This window comes from Chamaea fasciata, unplaced genomic scaffold, assembly GCF_029207755.1.
Source record: "Chamaea fasciata isolate MVZ Bird 193981 ecotype frontalis unplaced genomic scaffold, bChaFas1.0.hap1 SCAF_15, whole genome shotgun sequence".
Lineage (NCBI taxonomy): Eukaryota > Metazoa > Chordata > Aves > Passeriformes > Sylviidae > Chamaea > Chamaea fasciata.
Window position 1 is genome coordinate 7,466,743 of NW_027094100.1, and position 18,729 is coordinate 7,485,471.

Below are 18,729 nucleotides of genomic sequence, written 5' to 3' on the forward strand. Positions count from 1 at the left end.
TGATCAAATCAAATCTTCAGCTGCCTGCTATGGACAGCTATAGTTCTCTACGGCCTGTGTTTTCTCAGTGTGAAGGGCCTCTATTTGTTAAACAGGGTAATCAGAACCAAAAGTATTAAAGATGGCATTTTAAACACAATTTTTCATGTGCTCCTCTCAAACGCATTTATCAGAACCTCAGTGGATATGGCCATTTCCGAGGACTTCATTACTCAGGTCAGATACATTGTGCCCTCTATACCAACACCAATAAACAGAAGCTGAATTAGCTGGCAGGTTATTTTTAACTCTGCTTAGGTAATATTGAGTCAGAGGATCAAATAACCTGTGCTTTACAGATTAGTGGTCATTTACCCATCGAAAGTGTCACAGCACTAATACATTAATAACCTAATAGGCACTAACAGCCCTGAGCAGCCCCGGCCTCGGCCCCAGCCTTGCCCCAGGGCCCCAAGTGCCCATTTAAGCTCAGCCTCGGCCTGTCAATCCTTCTCTGAGCAAAGCAGGAGATTGTGTTGGAGTCACCGCCACCCTGAGCCTGGCCAGCAACCCTGACCTGACTTGACCATGGGCCTGCCTTACCCCCAGGGACCTGCTCCATGATGTGGCTGAACCTGGTTGGCACCTGCGGACCTGCCTTGCTGAGCTGGGTGGTGACCCCTGCCCAGCTGCCTGCCGGGCCCCTGGCTCCCAGACAGCCCTCGTCACACTGGAACCTTCCTCAAAAAATTAATGATTGAGAAACTGGGGGTTTTGCTAGAGAGAGATTTTAGATACATACATATATATATAAATATATATATTAGAGAACAAAACATATTGGCCCAATGACATTTGAATAGCATGCCTACAGTACACCACAGGAATACAGCAGTTTCTCCACAGAGTTTACTTTCAGACAAATTATAAACTATTAATACACCTTTGTGGTGGCTCATTCCACAGAAAGGACAAACAGCACCTCTATCAATAATTTTCTTATCTTGTTTTGCAGTTTGATGGGCACTGTTAACTGTCCCTATTACCAATTTTGTATAAAACATATATCTAGCATATATCTATGCACCAACTGTAACAAAACATCTTACAGAATCACTGAATTAAACAATGGGATTGGATTGCAACACACTTAGAGTTACTCCCTTCAGTGATTCGTGCTTATTTCTGGAGAGACAATATTAGACTGCTGTTGCCTTTCAAAACATGCATCTCATAACGATTTGCTCACATAAACCCATGTTCTCATAATTATAAAAGAAGGCTTTTGCAAAGTGGAATATAGATAAGCCATTGTTTTCCTAATTGTATTTCAGGTTCAGTGTGTACGCTAGAAACTTTTACAAAATAACTTGGGTGATTTCTATTCCCAAGACAGGCTGGTTCCTGCTGCCTGCCTGTGTAGCAGCTGGTGTCTAGCAGAACAGCTCATGAGCCTCCAGCAAACACGACATACTAACCCACTTTCTGGGTGTGAGTCTCATTCACTGCTCCAGTCTGCAGTGTTAGGTTTAAATTGTTAAAGCTGCAGAGTTTGATCACAAAGTTTAAGTGTTCGGGTTTTACACAATTAAACTTTTAAAAGGAATGGCTACAATATAGGACTCTTTTGGCTTAGCACCCTGATGCAAATGCAACTGCTTTCAGAGAGAAGCTAAGACTGACTCTGAACACCCTTCAGCATGGAAATGATGGGGCCTGTGTGAAATTCCAGCCAAAGCCCAGCACCATGGCCTCCTCTGTGATCTTCCAAGAGTTGAAGACAGCATTCAACCAAGAGTCGTGTCCTTTGGTTATGTGGATTTGTCAGAATCATGATCATAATGAAAATAAAGCAGAGCTTGCATTAAAATGCGTAAGTCCTGTGATGAAGTTCACCTATGCCAAAATAAGGGTGTCAAAAAAGCTGGTGATGAATTCTTTATGAGAACTCCCTGTATGAACTGGCTTTGTACAGCACAATGTACTGTATGGCTTCCTACCTGATATTACAATAAACATCCTTATTTCCTTTTCTTTTTTTTTTTTTTTTTGTACTGTCTCCTCTCACTTTTGCAGTCTATCTGTTAAAAACTAGTTAAGAAACAGCCAGTAATTTCTAGACTTTCCACACAGTCCTTGTAAAGCTTTCAAGTTCATGGCATACTGATTCTGAATTGACAAATGCCCATTCTTTGGTTCAGGGAATTTTTGATTTCCTGAACGCTTTCTTATACTAATTAACTCATAGCTTTCTTCAAACTGTTTTTCTTGATTACTACTTCAAAGCCCAGTGATAAAAATTTTGAATATCATTCTTGATCAAAGTGCAGAAAGAGTATGTATTATGAAACCTGTAATGCAAAACATTCCTGTAATCACCACAAACATGAGGAGTAGTAGACTGTACCTTTCTGTAAATCTGGTTTGAGGAGGAAGGCTAGGCTCGACTTTTGAGTGGCTGGATGGCGTGGGCAGTAACGGCTTAGATAAGCAGGGCCTGTATCCAGTATACCTGCCTGTATCAGTGCCAGGCTGCACAGGGCTCTGAGAGCAACCTGCTCTAGGGGATGGGGTCCCTGCCCACAGCAAGGGGTGAGCAACCTGATCTTTAAGGTCCCTTCCAACCCAAACCATTCTGTGGTTGTTCTATGATCCAGTGATGCAGTTTTCCTTCATCTCTGCATCTTGTGTATGAGATGAAGGGTTTGGAGACACCAGCAGAAGCTCTGTGCCAGGCCCCTATGGTATGAGTAGAAGACAGAATCTCCTGTGTGAGCCTATGTTTGTGTTTATTTCCTTCCCATATTGTCAAATCCATAGCTGATTTTTTTTAAATTCATATATACCTGTAAGCATTTGAGCAATAATAACTACAGGTATAAAATGCACAGAACTCTTCTATACTATTTTACATTTGTCCATTTTAAGTTAGGCATAAAAGGTGTTTCTGCTAGACCAGATCAAAACAGGAAATTCTTCTATACAGAAAGCCTCAGAGATTAGCCTAACACGAATCTTTCTAACGTACATTTGAACCTGTTCCTGCACAGCAGCCCAAAGGTTATTGGCAATGCACCAGAGAAACCCATGACTGGTGGATTTAGATAGTAGCTGCAAATCTGCACTAATCTCTGTTTACAATCTATCCTCTACTACTGTCTACAGAGAGTAACTACTAAGCTGAAGATGGTTTTCATAGCAGTATTTACTGAAAAAAATCAGTTTTAAACCATCTACTAGGGACAAAATACTTGAAAAATTTACCTGGAACCTAATCTCCTACTTCCCGTAAACAGAAAAAAGCAGTCAAGAACCATACAGGTAAGAGTAATTTTGGTAGCTTTTCTAAATTATATTGATTTTAAGAGTGTAGTGCATTTTGTCTTTCTCAGGAAATTGAAGATGACTTAAAGAATTGAGGAATTTGAAGATGTCACAGTGACTGTACGGTAAATATTCCTTTCAGTTTGTTTCACTAGCTTTTCAACCTGCTAATTTTCTAGGCGTTTAGATGCGTGGGAATAAACAGTATTTTGATGTCACACAAACAGTTAACTTTTGCCAGCTTTGGTTTTATGTAGGGCAGATATAATCTGCCATGGAAATGCTGCACATGTTTAGCACTACCTCTTCATAAAAAATGATATGAAGGCTTATTGTTGGTAAATAATTGCTACATGCAAGAGCCAGGAAATCCGTGGCTGCAAGTGTTTTACAGTTGGTAATAAAAGCTCCATTGTTCAGATACAGCTAGATATAACTACAATAATAAAGCAGTACTGATTAGTGACGAACTGTTATGCACTGCGTCTGCGTAGATTAAATCCGCAAGGTTTTTAAAAGTTATGCTTTAGATAACAAATTAAAAGGCATATTTGGGCACCTGCAGTTTGGGTGTGATGCAGTGCTCAGCCCTCTCAGTGGGGTGCTTTGGAGAGGCCCCAGAGAGGATACACACAGCAAGCAGGGAAAGCCTTGCTGTCCAGAATTGGGCCCTTTTTGGCCAAAAGATTGCTAGAAATCAGTAATAGCTGCTTGTACCCCATCCTGCTCTGAGTCTATGATTCCATGCCTAGCTCCCATGGGGAGGGGATGGCTCTGCCTGGAGGGAGCAGCCTCTGGAAGAGTTTCCAAGGCCAGGGCTGCCCCAGCTCAAGGATGATGAAGTCTCACAAGTGCTTCACGTCAGGAAACGATGGAAAATCCATGTGGCAGGAAACGAGTGCGAGCCAGTGTGTGCCCAGGTGGCCAAGAAGGACAATGGGACCTGGCCTGTACACGTCCCTGGCAGGAGGGTGCAGCCAGGTGCTAATAAGGTCCAGGCAACCAGCAATAAGACAAGAGGACATGGTCTGAAGCTGGACATGGGGAGGTTTAGGTTGAGCATTAGGAAGAACTTCTTCCCAGAAAATGTCAACAGACATTGGAATGGGCTGCCCAGGGAGGCAGTGGAGTCAGCATCCCTGAAGGTGTTAAAGGAAAAGCTGGCGTGATGCTCAGTGCCGCACGGAAACTCACGCTAGGAAAAGCCAGTGTCCATAAAGGAGACAAAAGGGTCCTGCAACTTTATTCCAATGAAGGGCGAGAGTCCACTGGGTCTTCCCTCTGTGTTTTGGAGGGCACAGCTCCTTTTAAATTCCCAGCTGCATGTTGCCCTCTTCCTTCCCCCATCGGCTGAGGCACTAGGAAGGTACAACCCTTCCCCAACCACCTACCACATACTCCCCCATCAAACCTATCATTTTACCCCAAAGTTCAGTAATTCAGGCTCGTGTGGACCCATTTGTCTGTTTCAGGAGTCAAATTGTCTGCGTTCTGTAATAAACATGAGGCTTGAAATGGGAAGAAACATTAAGACCTATTTCGAAAAAGTTAACACCCATGAGCACACATCCTCGCTATCAGTGCCACGGCGTGTTTGACGAGTCGGCGTTTGGTCACGGGTCGGACTCGATGCCCGCAGAGGTCTTTTCCAACCTAAGTGATTCTGAGATGGAGGCCTAGTGATGGTGGCGGTGGGGGGGAACAACCTCCTCCGGCTCTGTGAGAGCCCAGCCCGGCCCCTCACCCCCGCGCCGCCCCATTTTCCCCGCGGCCCGCGGGCGGCCGGCGCGAAATGGCGCCGCCGTCACGTGCCCGCCGCCCGCGGCCTCGCCCGGCGCCTGCGCTGGGGCGGCGGGGCCGCGGCTCCGCCCTCGGCGTGTCCCGGGCGCTGCGGGCTGAGCGCGGTGCTGGCCCTGCTCTGCCCCTGCTCTGCCCCTGCTCCGTGCCTCGGCCCGGCCTCACGCTGCGAGGGAGCCGCGCACCGGCGGCGGTGAGCGGCGGGGCGGCCGCGGGGACCGGCCCTTGTGCGGCGGCCGGGGGGGGCGGGGGGGGGAACAGGCCGCGGGGGCGGCCCGGGCTGCGGAGACAGACGGGCAGGCAGACGGACTGACTGACGTACAGACAGACGGGCAGGCAGACGGACTGACTGACGGACGGACGGACAGGCAGGTGGACTGACGGACAGACAGACGGGCAGGCAGACGGACTGACTGACGGGCGGACGGACAGGCAGGCAGGTGGACTGACGGACAGACAGACGGGCAGGCAGGCGCACTCCGCGCCTGGAGACTTATATTCCCCCTGAGCGCCAAACGTCGTGAGGCGCCCCGTGTGCGGTACCCTGGGATTGTGCCATCCCGGGAGCGCGGTGCCTGGGCGCTGATTTTCCCATCTGAGGAGCTTAAATAGCCTGTTGAAGTCGGGGAGGAAGGTGTCAAGAAAACCTGTGGAAATAACGATTATTTTTCATTCCTGCCGTAGGCGTGTAGGTGAACCCTCAAGAGAGCTTTTCTAAAGAGCTGTGCGGCTTCAGGTGTGTCATTAGTGAAACGAGGGGTCTTGGGCGTCGGGCACGGCGGGTGGGCACCTTCTAAACATAATGCATCAGTCGAAGTCCAGCATCTAAATTTCACCACCAAAAGGTGGCAATGCGTTTGTATGTCTTCGGTTAAAATTAATGCAAGCGTTAGGATGTTCAGCTGAGCGTGGTTATTTTTAGAACTCGGAGGGTTTGTCATAAACCTACTAAAAATGTGGTAAATCCCTTGAGTCAGAGGCTCGGTTTTGAGAAAAATGAGGACTGATTAAAAAAAAAAAAAATCCTCTTCAGAAGCGAAAATGCCAGGCATTAAAAGTTTAAAATGCCCTAGATGAAGAAAAACCTTAATCTCTGAGCTCATCATCCTGAACGACTACATCTTCTGAGACTTAGGCTTAAAGTGTGTGTTTTACCTATGTTTTGCACCATACTCAGAGGCTGAATTTGCGGTGGCCGCAGTTTTCCAGAGCTGCCTGCCTTGTGCTGCTCTTGCTCCCCAGACTCAGAAGTCGAGTTCCTAACCGTGGTGAGGGGGTGGCCTCGGGGGCTGTCACTGAACTGTGATTTCTTTAAAGACACTCTGATTAATGGCAGCAGTATTTCAGCTGCGTAAGGCAGGTCCGCAGACATTAATTTCCAGCTGTTAGAAAGTTAAAGCTTAATTATCCAGATGCCTACTTTATCCCCCGAATATTTCCAAGCGTGGTTATTTGGAAGGGTTTTTATTTCTCAGGAACTCAGTTTTTGCTGCGTTTGTGTTTGGTTGCTGCTGTTTATACTAGAAATCTGATTTTATGGTGTTTTATTAATTCCTATTGAGTCCCGGTGTTGAGAACTGGGAGGGAAATCTAGATACCAGAGGAAGCTGTTACTTCTTTGTGGCTTGAATCTGTGATATGTTTGGTTACCGTAATAAAACTTTTTTTTGAGCTGAATTGTAGCCTGGGAAATAGTGAACAGCTACTGAAGGCTTGTTGCTGCTGACCACTTTTGAAATCCCCCACCAAGCCCCCATGCCGCGGTAGAGGTTTTAATGTCTTAATTTTAACAGAAATTTACAGCTCTGTTGGCAGGGTGAGTTGCAGAAACAGTTAATTATCTTGATTTTTTCTGAATCCTGTTGGCTTTAGTAGATTTGAGGTAGTTTGAGTGAGATAATGTGCAGCTGTCAAAATAATCGATCACAGTTAGGGCTGTCTGGGGGGCGTGCAGCAATTTTTGATACTTTGCTTTATACAAATGAGGATATGAATAGATTTGATGTACCTCAGCAGTTATCAAAGTGTTTCATTTCAGTGACTGTGTTGCTGCAGTTTATCTTTGATAATCATTTGGGTAACTATGTTAGATAAGAACTTACTGTTGTTTGCATAACAAGTTTGTATTTGATTGCATCTCTGATAATGGTAATATTTTACTATATACATTTCTACTTACATAAGCTACCATGATTTACATTGATGTGGGTGGTTCTGGTGGCCTTAGACACTCAGATGTACATTAGATGTCCACCTGATTATATTTTTATTGCTAACAGTCACTTTCAGTAGCTTTTTTTTTCATGCATTATCTATAACTTTGCTAGTTCTTATATGCAGTGTAAAAGTTTGAACTTTCTTCTCTAGAGGGATTTTGGGACAGGTCTGCTCAAGAGAAACTCTCTTCCTCAGGGGTACTCTGGGTTATTTGGCTGTTACAGGTAACCAGCTCCATCTTTGTGAAATTCAGAAGCCTGCTGAGCATTGTAGGTAGTCTTTATTGACCTGTTTTTGATACAGTTATTACTGGAAAAGGATATTACTGTCCTTTCCTTAATTTTTTGGATGTTAGTTTACTGTTAGTAATTACTTTTGCCTGTGGCCTCATGAAGAGTGTTGGGAGGAATACTGAACTCCTGAGTTCAGAACAGGTCGAAGGGTGCTCATCCCCCACCCCCGAGATGAGCTATGTAACAGCAATGTAAAGTTTATCACAACAAAGATTTCAGGTTTTCGTTGTGTTTTTATAAAATAATTTTTTTTTCATGATATTTCTGGAGGTAAAGCTTTGAATGATTACATACGGTGGAAGACTCTGAAACACAAACTTACCTGTAATGTCATATTAAAAGAAAATGGTGTTGAGGGAGGCAAGGGACTTTTAATCTGAACCCCTTGGTGCAGTGCCTGGTGATTCCCTTGCCAGGTGGCCCAGGCTGTCACCTGGCTCCGGGGAGCTCGTAAACAGGGAGGTGTCCGCGGGCTGGGCCTGTGTTGTTGTTAGGGAGCAGCTCCTGCCCTGTGACTGCAGCCAGCCTGGGCAGGCGTGTGTTTGTGGTAGGAACTGAGCCCCGTGTGTTCATCACACAGTTCCCCAGGCCATTACACAGCCTGGCCGCTGAAGGGGAGAAGGCAGGAGAAAACATTTGGGTGGGTTTTTTCTTTGTTTTTCATGACTCTTAGATTACTTTAGTAGCTAGAGTGTTGTTTACCACGATTCTCTAGTAGTGGTAATGATAATGCAAATACTGAATAACTTGTTTACTTTGTACTGTGGACCAATAAATGTAAATGCCGTTGCAACATTCGTTTCCCACCACTTTTATATTTAATCTGGCCTCGTGTTTCTCTCAGTGACAATATCTGCATTGTAGGATAAGCTGCCTTGTGTTAAGATGATCTCCTCAAGCTCCTTTACAAAAGCAAGAAAATTTATAAATTGGTGTCAGTGTATTTCCCCATCATTTTTGCATTGGATGTAATACGAAGTTTTTTGGTTTTCTTTTTTTTTCAAAACTAACACAGGACTTTGTGGCGTTTTTTCTGGACAGGAGGGGAAAGCAGACAGATGCATGTGAGTGCCCCATGGCTGCAGCTGCCTCAGTTCATTCATTTATTGCCTGTTGTAACTTGGAAGCATTCTTTAGGTAAGAAAGTTGCTTTAAAACATGTTGTTTATAAACTTAATGGACTTCTCTGTTGAATCTTTAAATTGTATCTCAGTGTTTTGTGCTTTCAGTTATAATGTTATTTAAGCATGCTGTTTGTGTGTGGCATTATAAACCTTTTATTTGTTAGACACTGACAGTACTTAGGAAAACGAATTCTGTGTGCTGTACAGACTCTGCTCACTCCACAGGAGAGAGAACATGTGATACTTGCAGACTGTGCAATACAAGGCCACCATAAATGACAGATTTCTTCAGGTGCCACCCACAAACAGAGTTACTAATGAATATCACCTTTCTCTTTATAGACAAGCATGACTACTCAGCTCTAAATATTCTGGTGTGTGAGCTGAGCAGCAGCATTACTTGCACAGATTGCAGTACTTTGATTTTGTGTGGGAGATGGGGGCTATTTCTCATGTATTCATAAATAATGTATACTATACCTTTGTTAAGCTTGGCATCTATAAAGCTGATATTAACTGGGTAGTTTTTCAAAGATGGTGATATGACCTCGAGAATCTGAAGTCGTGTCCTTTTTTAAAGAAAAATAGAGAAGTTCAGCATTGGAAGGTTTCTAAAGATGTTATTACTGGTTGAACACAATACCTGGTAAACATCTTCTGTGTCTAAAATCTGTCATGATTTAGTGAGGTGGGTGTTGCTGTTCTTGTAGCTTTCCATTAAAGCATCTTCAGATAATGTAAAATTGGTAACTGGATATGGGGGATGTAGGTCTTATTTTCTCATAGTGCACCAACATACTTTGTCATACTAAGAGGATAGTTTTTTCATTAGTACATGGGAGGATATTTGTACATTATTGGTATCTTTCTTGCAGATACAGTTTAATTAGCCAGGACTGTTTGTTTACTGTCAAGATTATCATGGTGCAGTAAGCATACTTTTGGAGTAAAAGTGAGTAAAGTTTGAAGCCAAGAGTCTTTAAATGTCAAAGCATTAGAGGTCCTGTCTTTAAGTACAGCTTTTGATTCATGTGGTTTTGGTATAGAATAGGCTGAAAAAAAATAAACATTTCTTAACAAGGTTTATAGTTCTCTCTGGGTAATACTCAAAAATTCAGAGGAGCATCTGAGTTGCAAAAGAGTGCTCATGTGACTAAAACTGTAGATAATGCAAAAGCTATTTTTTTGCCAACAGTTAGACATTCCTGTTAGTTAAATGGTATTTTTCAGATAATGTTTGGTAAAACCAGCTTGCTTGTTACATTCTGTTGCTCTGCCTCTGCACCTGCCTTGCAGAGCAGTGGGTACTATTCATCTCAGTCTTTGTTCAGAACTGATTTTAGTCCTTCCTATGGGTTTCCTAGACACTGCAGAACAGCTTTTCTTTGGTTGGTGGCTTCACAGGTCGGTTCATCTTCTGGGACCCGTCCCTGCCTTCTGGTTAAGGAGCCCATGCACACATACAGGATGACTCAACAGTGGGATGGATGTTCAGATACCAGAAAGGTGCTGGTAACTTGACAGGAACCTCCACATTCTTTGGAGGTAGGGTTGTGTGTGTGTGTGTGTGTGTAAACCTCTGAATTGAATGCTTCCTTGGTTGTATCACACTGGACTGTAACTTAGCCAACTTCAGTTGTGCTTTGAAATATATGCTGTTCATAAAGTATTCAGAATGAAACAAGGATTCTTATTTTTGCAGTAAACATTTGTGCTTCATGTTTGTTAAAAATGTTTCAATGCATAACCAATGGAACTTTCTGGCTTTGCATCCCACACTGAAAAATAGGAATTCATTTTGCTAGATACTAAGAGTTGTAATGTCGAGTACTAAATGTAGAAATCCTGGAGATGGCCATTTCTAAAGGCTGTAGCAACAAGAGCAAGTTCTGGCCAAATTCCAGCAGGAATTTGCAGCAATACCTTGCTGCATCTCTTCCTACGTCTGGAGTGCTGCTTCAGGTCTGTAGCTTGACCTGCTTTAGGGAAATGCCCTTTCTGGTTGTTCTCAGGTGTCAGAACTTCTTTGTGAGACCCAAATCGGCACCCATGAAGTTCAGGTTAGTTTCAAATAAGATAGAAGAAATTTCCATTTTTTATCTTATGTTTAACCAAGATGTTGCAGATCTGCATGAGAATAGCAATAGCAAGGAGAAGCTTCTCAAACAACAGCGTTTGTTCAATTTCATTTTTATGTTCTGGACTTTTGTTTTAGGAAACAGCCAAGTCTGTAATTCCTGTCAGGTAGGGAGGAGGAAAAACAAGCAACAGGTATATTTGACTCAAAAGGTATTTAGCCTTTGCTAAATTTAGCAAGGCTATGAGCAACTGTAAAAGAGAGTTTTGTAATGGTTAATTACTACATCCACACTTAATGATCTGGAATGCCCATTTGCTGTGTGACTTAAAGTAGTCTAAAGTCATAAAACATGGTTGTGTGGATGATAACTTGATGGTTTAATAGCAAGATGTTTATTCATGCTGAGCCTGCATCTTCATTACATTAGTAACATTACATTAGTGTAAGCCATGTGTCTACTCAGGGAGGAAAAACTAGTATTTAATATAATTTAAGGAGTGTTGCTGCGTTATCCTTCTGCATGTATTGCTGATTCCAGTAAGTAATGGAAATTTAAATAGACTGGGTGAATATGTGCTAAAATAAATTCCTTGGTGATTGAGATAATTTGTTAAGAAGTCAGGCAGCAATGAAGCTGGTCATATGAACAATCTTTAATAAACTGGCTAATTTTTTTCCAGTTTCTCAAAGAATGCACATGCTTTCTTTTCATAAAAATGGAGTTTGTCAGACACTCATGAGCCAGAGAGGTCAGGTTTTATAGGCTGGTGAAAATGCCAGGTAAATTTTTGGTAGGATAGTATGTATTTTGGCAGCTGTTTTTGCAATACTGGGATTTGTGGGTTGTTTGGTTTTTTTTCCTTTCCCCCTTCCCCCCATAATAAAGATACTATGGAAAATTTTCAGTCCAGAAAAAGCAAGCTGTGGGGGTTGCCATGGAAGTTTGTTCAGTAAAAATAGATAATTTTCTCTGTTCTTCCTTGAAAAATACATGGTTGCTTTGAAAAAACTCACTTCACACAGGTTGGGAAGGGAGGAGGTCTGGATGAACATCTGGTTAGCGGGACATTTGAGAAGGGGCCTCAACCTGTACTAAAATGAAGTGGCAAAGACAGTTGTAGACGATCAACTGAACAACAGAATTCAGTGTAGAATGGACATGGTTAGATTGCACTGCTTCAGCCTGTGAAAGCAGAGCTTTTTTCTTATGCTGCTCTTCTAGGCTCTGGCTCGCGAGGCAAACATCCCTTGCTGAAGTAGATCCATGCAGTTTGCTGATTTCCAAGGTCACTGTCCTTTTCTTGCTGAAAAACAGCATGTGAACCTCACTTGCTTTGCCCTGCTTTGATAAGGGCCTCTGAAGTTTTTTGTTGTACAAACGCTTTTTTCTGCTTGGCATTGTTTGGAAAAAAAAAAAACTGGGGAAGGTGGGCAAAACTTTTCAGTCTGACTCTTCTGAACATGTCTGTTCCAGATTTATCTGTGTTTAAATTAAAAAGGAGTTTATGAATTAAGTTTTTTTTTTTGATAAACCTTTTTTAGAGATCATGAGTAGATTCCATAGTTTGTCAACTGAGTTTAAATTGAAGCAATCAGTATTCTACTTCCGAATTAAATTGCTGTTAAATACTTCTTGTTCCCTACAAAATGCTTTATGTACCATGAAATACTACTGCATGAAACTACACTTGGTAAATGAACAAGTCCAAGTTCTCTAGATTCAATCCAAGTTGTACAAAATAAAAAGTACTAAGAGAGAAGGTCCTTGCCAATGTCTGTGCACTGGGTATTGACATATGGATATGCTTCTTTTCAAAATAATATGCTGTATTTAAATTTGATTAACTAGTTATCTCTTACTGTGTTTCCACTGCCCTTTCTCTCTTCCTATCCTAATCTTCTGTGTTTTTGTAGAGACCCATTGTACGTGAGACGTTTCAGGAGCCTGTGCACTTTGAACACGTCGGATTGTTACATTCTGAAACTTCCACAATGAAGAGAGCTGGGCAGAAGGTGGCAGCCGGAACTGAAACTCCTGGAACATCACAGACAAGCAAAAAACAGAAAACTAGTTTATATGGCTCGGAGTTTGGGGAATCTGACCCGTGCACCTCGATGGACTGGGGCAGCCTTCCACACCACGTAATTCTGCGTGTTTTTCAGTTCCTGACTTTAGTGGACCGAGCCAGGGCGTCTTCTGTTTGTCGAAGGTGGAATGAAGTTTTTCACATCCCAGATCTCTGGAGGAGATTTGAATTTGAACTTAGCCAGCCAGCCACTTCTTACTTAAAGTCTACACATCCGGATCTCATTCAGCAGATTATCAAGAGGCACGCTGACCATCTGCAGTACGTCAGCTTCAAGGTAAGCTGTGGATGAGCAGTGGGTCAGAGTTACGTCACGACACTAAGCACAGGGGATGCAGCTGCTCTGGGTCATCTGCCTTAAGGATTGTACCTGGCAAGTCTTACCTTTAAAAATGCAACTGCTGCAACATTTTATTTCCACATGTGCAGACAGTTTTATCCCATTTTCTGCACTCTTAACCTCTGCAGGTTAGCAGAATGTCTTACAAAACAGAGGTGGAATGTGAGGTGAAAGAAGAGATTTGTTCAAAGTTACTCTTCAGGTGTATGAATTTTGAATCACTTCTTTATTTAAGATGCAAAGGTGTTGTCCATATAAATAAAATAGATTAGTTTGCTGCAGCAAAGACTTTTCCATGTCTTTTTTGAGCTCTAAAAATTGGCATTTAAAAAAATGCATCCATATCACTGTATATCGTAGCAGTGTAGTACTGTTACAGTATTGCAGTCACCTGAGGTTATTTGAAGACAAGACTTAGATTTAAGGTATGTGTTCATACTAGGATTACCCAGCAGTCATACTCAGGAAAAATTTCTAATAGTAACTTCCCTGAACTCTTTCTGGTCATGAAATTTCCAGTCAATGCTGCACTTTGTGCCTGTGATGATCGCAGTCTGGAGCAGTACTGCTGAGTACATGTGGAACCTGCAGTCTTGGGTATCCATGGTGCTGCTTTCTAAATAATACTGCAGAATGACTTCACTATTTTAAAATTGCTCTTCTAGGTTGATAGTAGTACTGAGTCAGCAGAAGCAGCCTGTGACATCCTTTCTCAGCTGGTGAACTGTTCTATCAAGACACTGGGTTTGATCTCTACAGCAAAACCAAGCTTCATGAATGTCTCTAAGGTAAGGTTCAACAAACTAACTAGCATGTTTTAATTCACTCTTAAACCACTTTAGCTTTCATAATGTTCTGTTCTTCAGTAGATGGTAACTTTTATGAAACAGTTTCCATTTCAAGTAACAGAAGAGTTACTTTCTGGAAAATAAAGGCCATTTTTTTTTCTGCAGAAAACTCCAGGTACTTCTGGCTCATCACTGTGTCCAGTCCCTGTAGTTATCAATGTATTACAGTGAAATGATAAATCAGGGTAGATAAGTAATGAGTGTAAGGTTAATTTCATCACATGCAGCAGCATGTTTTTAAGCAAAGATTCCCCTCTGTTCATGTTGAAATAATGCTTATGAAAAAGGGGATCCATGGGACGTGGTTTATTTCTACTTTCTGCATGTGTAGAATGTGAGGTTAAAGCACTGAACTTTTGCCCATCTTTTCATATGAATTTCTTCCCTCTTTCAATTTCTCCAAATAGGCTCATTTTGCGTCAGCACTGACAGTAGTTTTTGTGAACTCCAAGTCATTATCATCCATCAAGATAGATGACACGCCCCTTGATGATCCTTCCTTGAAGGTTCTTGTTGCTAACAACAGTGATACGCTAAAACTGCTAAAAATGAGCAGCTGTCCTCATGTTTCACCTGCTGGTGAGTATTGAATGTGTGTGAAAAATTGAGTTGAGCATCATAATTGACTTAGTCTTGAGTTTGGACAGTTGGAAGGTGAAGAAGGTGGTTATTAGTGAATGAGTTGAGTTGATGAAGGTGGGGGTGCTGCTCCCTTGACTGCATCTTCTGGAATCCTGGGGATTTTTTTTTCATCCTCTCCAGCCGCTTTTCTACTACCTCTGATGATAGGCCTTGAGGAGGAACATGATGTTCGTTGCTTTACTGTGTGAGGGAAACCAAATGGGTGTTCCTTAACGTGCAGATTTATAAACTTAACTAACTGGTGTTCTGTGGGAACACCGCAGAATCCCTGATTCATGAATCAGCTACTGCTTGATGGGATAAAGGAGATTATAACAGTTGTCAGTAATTGTTTTGCAGGGTGCTGTGAGTGTGTACACATTTCAGAAACCTGTGGTGTAGGACTGTGAGTGTTTCCAGAGTGCCCTCATGTGTCCAGATCTGGGACTGGAAACTTCCTCATTGGTTGGTGAAGGACTCACTGCCTTCAAAACACAGCCTTGCTGAAAGTTCAGAGGCCTTCAGGGTCCCTTCTCATTTGTCTTTTCTCCTGAAACCTGAGTGCTGGGGAAAGGGAGTCTGGTCTATTCCTGTGTTCTTTTTTGGAGTCCACAGAAGGTGACACAACCCATGTACTTCATATTCCAGCAGGTTAGGAGGAGTTCATGTTATTTAGGTCTTAATTCACAGTAGGTTGCAGCTGTTAAACTGGGTGGTGGTGATGTAAATAGTTCAGTTGAAAGTTGAAGGAATGAGTATTAGGGAAGGGAATGGCTGCAACTTCAGCTGAATCTGACCTGATTTCAGTTGCTTCCTTGAAGCTGAGGAAATTCTGCATAGGGAGGGGCAAAGAGGAGGATATGCAGACTCAAGAGGAATGTGACTTGTGTCTTTTACTGTGAATTGTTAATAGCCAAAACCCTGTTAAAGGTTGGGGATACTTGGAACTTGGGTATTTCATGGGGTTTGCTTATAAGCATGAAAACTCAAGCCAACTTTACAGAGAACAACTGTGCTTATTTTTGCTTTTCATTTTAGAGAGTAAATTTTCTTGTTCCTCAGGCATTCTCTGTGTGGCTGATCAGTGTCATGGACTTAAGGAGCTGGCTTTGAACTACTACATACTAAGTGATGAACTGCTGCTGGCACTTTCAAGTGAAAAACATGTTGATCTCGAACACCTTCGCATTGATGTCGTGAGTGAAAATCCCGGACAAGTTCAATTTCACACCATTAAAAAGCAAAGCTGGGATGCTCTGGTTAAACACTCCCCCAAAGTCAACATTGTGATGTATTTCTTCTTGTATGAAGATGAATTTGATGCTTTCTTCCGAGAGGAAACACCTGTTACACACCTGTACTTTGGCCGTGCCGTGAGCAAGGCAATGCTGGGCCGCATTGGCATGAACTGCCCCCGGCTGATCGAGCTGGTCGTGTGCGCCAACGGACTCCAGCCTCTGGATGATGAACTCATCCAGATCGCTGAGCGCTGCAAGAACTTAACAGCCATGGGGCTGGGGGAGTGTGAAGTCACCTGCAGAGGTTTTATTGAATTTGTAAAGATGTGTGGGGGCAGGCTGACTCAGCTTTCCATAATGGAGGAGGTGCTCATTCCAGATAGTGATTACAGCTTAGATCGGCTTCATCTGGAAGTCTCCAAACACCTCGGAAGAATGTGGTTTCCTGACATGATGCCAACGTGGTAAATTCTCTGTGTGAATAAAATGGTAGAATTGGGGTGTTGCTTTCTATGCAAATAAAAAATTTAAAACTGAAATGTGAAAACTTTCTTCCAGATTTGAGTTTTTCTTCCTTGAGAAAACCTCTATTAGACTAAAAGCAAAACACTCTACAATATTAATTGTATATTGAAATAGAAAATAGATTTAAGTGTACTTAACAGTTCTGAAAGTATATCTGTGGTTTACAGGTGCTTTGAACTTCAGTGAGTTTGGGCTTCTCTGAGCTTCAGTTTAAACATTCCATTTACTTTAAAGCGTGTTTGGGTTTGGGTTTTTTTATGTCTTTATTTACTCTTTCTGATCTAATCAGAAGAGGAATAGAGAAACTGTTTTCCTTTAGGAAGTCTATCTGTGGAAAGCTGGATAGAACTTTGAGTACAGTATTATTTGTCATGATGTTTTAAATAGCTATTTTTTAATTATTTGTGTTTTAATTGTAAAAGCTTGTATATTAAAATACACTATCCCGGGTTAATCAGATATAATCTAGCTTAAATTCATGGCAGTATAACAAAATGTTAATAAGATTATGCTCACAAAAAACTTTCCAGTTTTAAATTGCACTTTAAGTAATTTTGTCAGATTACAGAAACTAGGGAATGCATTGTACAGTATGTTGTTTTTGTGTTATGCGTAAAAAGGATGAGAAAGAGATTTTGTTAAAATTACTGGTTTTAAGTTTGGTTCTAGGTTGATTGCTTGAGTGAGTAATAAAGCACTTTGGAAACTGTCAGGACAGTAAGGAATAGCTTTGGATTTGGGCTCAAGCCTTTGTAATCAAAGCCTGATGTCTGAATGCTGTTCCATGCTTTCACTGCTAAGAAATAAGAAGGATTTCATAAGTGTGGCTAGTAAGAAGGAAAGATCAAATGCAATAAAGTTGTCTTTGATCCATTTCTATTTGGAATCAAGGATTTAGAGCACTTAAATTTGTCACTTTGAGGCCAAAATGGACTGTAGTAGTCTTACCTTTATCTTACAGAGCTTTGTGTAAGCCCTGATTTCTAGAGAAAGGCTGCTGGAGGTAATCCTGAAATATTTAATTCAGGACTGTTTAATACTTGTTACTATTAATTGTTTTTTGAGAAAGATTGTATTATATTTATTTTCTTAAAATGGGAAAGGCATGGTGAGTTGATGTAAATTAGAGTATGTATTTTTGTGTTAACATTTTGCACACTGTAAACTGAAATGCATTGTATATAAATTTTTGCTGTAATGATTTTGGTGCCACACTTGTTCCATCTTCCTCTTGATAATGAGAAGTCTACAAAAATTTGCTGGTGGTGGTTGTCACTGTCGTGGCTTAACCCTGGTTGTCAGCTGAGCCCCTCACAGCCAGAGGGAGGGGGGAGAGAATTGGAAGGTAAAAGTAAGGAAACTTATGGCTGGATATTAAGAGTTTAATAGTAAAGCAAGAGCCACACAGGCAGGCACCCCCCAAAAAGAGAGTCCATTCACCACTTCCATCAGCTGTCTCCAGGAAAGCAGGGCTTCATCACCCATAAACAGGGCTTCATCACCCATAAACATCCCCCTTCTTCCCCCAGCTTTATATGCTGAGCCTGATGTCAGACACTGGAACGTCCCTTGGGTCAGCTGGGCTCGGCTGTCCTGTCCATGTCACCTCCCAGACTGTGCACCCTCAGCCTCCTGCCTGCTGGGGCAGTACAGGAACTGGAGCAGGGCTGGGCTCTGTGTAGGCACTGCTCAGCTACAGCAAAAACCATCCCCATGTTACCAGTTCTGTTTCCAGTGCAAAGCTCCATTCTAGCTCCTGTGAAACAAGTGAACTACCCCAGCCAGAGCCAGTGCATTCACAGCAGAGAATAGGTTTCCTTCCCCACTTCCACAAAGCTACAGCTAAGGGGTTAAACCACCCTTTCATTGGACACACTTGTTCCCAGCTGGAAGCCCAAGGATTCAAGGTAACGCACAGACCTAAGTCAGTAATGCTTTATTGCCTGTTGCACAGTTAAGCATCTGTCTGACTGGTGAGTAGAGGTTGTGAGCTGAGCACTTCCATAATCCAGGGAATTACAATTTAAACACAAAACTGAAATATTTCCAAACAGTATTTGGTTCAACGTGTGATTTGCTTCAAATGGAAATACAATAAAGTGGTTTAATCCATGCACTGATACTAGATTCATCCATCTGCTGCACTGTGTCCTCCTGCATTCTCTCCTGCTAGAAGCCATGTATGTGACAAACCTTGGGAGAGACTGGAGAATGGCAAATTAGTCATTGTCATTTCGTGTTATTTCATGTCATTAC

The 18,729-nt window shown here is 42.2% G+C and overlaps 1 protein-coding gene across 6 annotated transcripts; it reads left to right on the forward strand.

The window, feature by feature from the left end:
• The first annotated feature begins 5,174 nt into the window (after nucleotides 1-5,174).
• LOC136297212 (F-box/LRR-repeat protein 21-like) lies at nucleotides 5,175-18,587 on the forward strand. 6 transcript variants are annotated; one of them, XM_066196969.1, is made up of 9 exons: nucleotides 5,175-5,293; nucleotides 5,785-5,836; nucleotides 8,652-8,747; nucleotides 9,610-9,686; nucleotides 10,139-10,279; nucleotides 12,729-13,178; nucleotides 13,907-14,029; nucleotides 14,497-14,668; nucleotides 15,773-18,587. In XM_066196969.1, the coding sequence occupies exons 6-9, from the start codon at nucleotides 12,807-12,809 to the stop codon at nucleotides 16,414-16,416; spliced, it is 1,311 nt and encodes a 436-aa protein (XP_066053066.1). In that variant the 5' UTR covers nucleotides 5,175-5,293; nucleotides 5,785-5,836; nucleotides 8,652-8,747; nucleotides 9,610-9,686; nucleotides 10,139-10,279; nucleotides 12,729-12,806; the 3' UTR covers nucleotides 16,417-18,587. The 6 variants fall into 6 exon arrangements, with proteins under 6 accessions (XP_066053066.1, XP_066053060.1, XP_066053063.1 ...); XM_066196963.1 differs by lacking the exon at nucleotides 9,610-9,686; XM_066196966.1 differs by lacking the exons at nucleotides 5,785-5,836; nucleotides 9,610-9,686 and having other exon boundaries at nucleotides 8,626-8,747.
• The last annotated feature ends 142 nt before the right edge of the window (nucleotides 18,588-18,729 follow it).